The sequence below is a fragment of the Sinocyclocheilus anshuiensis genome, unplaced genomic scaffold (assembly GCF_001515605.1).
Source record: "Sinocyclocheilus anshuiensis isolate Anshui unplaced genomic scaffold, SAMN03320099.WGS_v1.1 scaffold612, whole genome shotgun sequence".
NCBI lineage: Eukaryota > Metazoa > Chordata > Actinopteri > Cypriniformes > Cyprinidae > Sinocyclocheilus > Sinocyclocheilus anshuiensis.
Window position 1 is genome coordinate 318,135 of NW_015554098.1, and position 1,179 is coordinate 319,313.

Below are 1,179 nucleotides of genomic sequence, written 5' to 3' on the forward strand. Positions count from 1 at the left end.
ATCAGTAGCTACACACATATCACTGTCACAGAAAAATGAACAACAACAAAACTTTCAATAACCTTGTGAAAAATCAGTAGCTACACACATATCACTGTCACAGAAAAATGAACAACAACAAAACTTTCAATAACCTTGTGAAAAATCAAAGCTTACTATTAAGCTTACTATATATGCTATGAATTTGATTAATTAAAAGAAAACTTCTAAAAAGTGAATTTATTTAAAACACTCTAACGCAATGCCTTGCAACTGTGTGTACACTGATACAGTAAAGTTAGTTTCAAAGATTTTTTTTGCTTTATCTAAAGACATGTCCTTGTCCCACCTCTTCATAAAAGCGTCCTTGCAATAACAGACTATCAGTATTCCTTTCTCTGACCTTTCTCTACACTTGTCATAATAAACCAGACCTAATACTGACCAGGTCAACAACAGCCAAACATGTACGTATGTACATACATGACTTTTATTTTATGCAATACATATTTCTGTAGTCACTGGCTGTCCTGAAGTCCACTGTGTCTGTGTTCTGCCAATGTTAGGTTAATCCTTTGGAGAGTGCTGTGATGCTGAGGGTACTCTTCAGCCAAATGCTGGAGAATGGAACTGATCTGAGATAAGAGTGCAGAAAGGAATTAGTATTAGTCTTGTTTATTGGTTTCTGAAATCACTAGTTTCTGCTTTTCTCCACTTTGCCCCACTGGTTCAACTTCAGCTACTGATAATTACACAAAACATTTGAGGTTGCCATGAGCTTCTCAGTTATTTAGCATTTAGCGTTTTGTTTGAGGGTTAATGTAGATGCTCTTTAAAATTCTTCAAAATTCCCTTGATCTTTTCACATATAAGAGGTCATTGTACTATAAAAACATCCTATAATTTTCAGAAAAAAAGTTCTCTCTTTAGTCTAAAAACAGCTTATATTTAAGCCACTCCAAGCCAAACCGACAGTTTGTGGAATGTACCACTCATACATACATTTAATCTTAGTATTTTTGTATTTTCAAAATACATAAAGTACTTTGCCAATCAACCTCCTTATTAGACTGCTGATTTCCTGCAGGGATGGGCAGTATTTCAAATAAATGTATTTGAAATACTATTTTGTATTTTGTACCTTTGGAAAAAAGTCAAATGTATTTTGTATTTAAATACATTTAATCTTAGTATTTTTGT

At 33.2% G+C, this 1,179-nt stretch overlaps 1 protein-coding gene across 1 annotated transcript in view; it reads right to left on the bottom strand.

Moving 5' to 3' along the window:
* Positions 1 to 249: 249 nt before the first annotated feature.
* The window catches only part of ccdc40 (coiled-coil domain 40 molecular ruler complex subunit), a 13,037-nt gene continuing 12,107 nt past the window's right edge, over positions 250 to 1,179 (bottom strand). Inside the window, exon 17 of the mRNA XM_016461794.1 lies at positions 250 to 614. Coding sequence (XP_016317280.1) covers positions 498 to 614 — 117 coding nt within the window. The 3' untranslated portion in view covers positions 250 to 497. The remainder of the gene's footprint in view (positions 615 to 1,179) is intronic.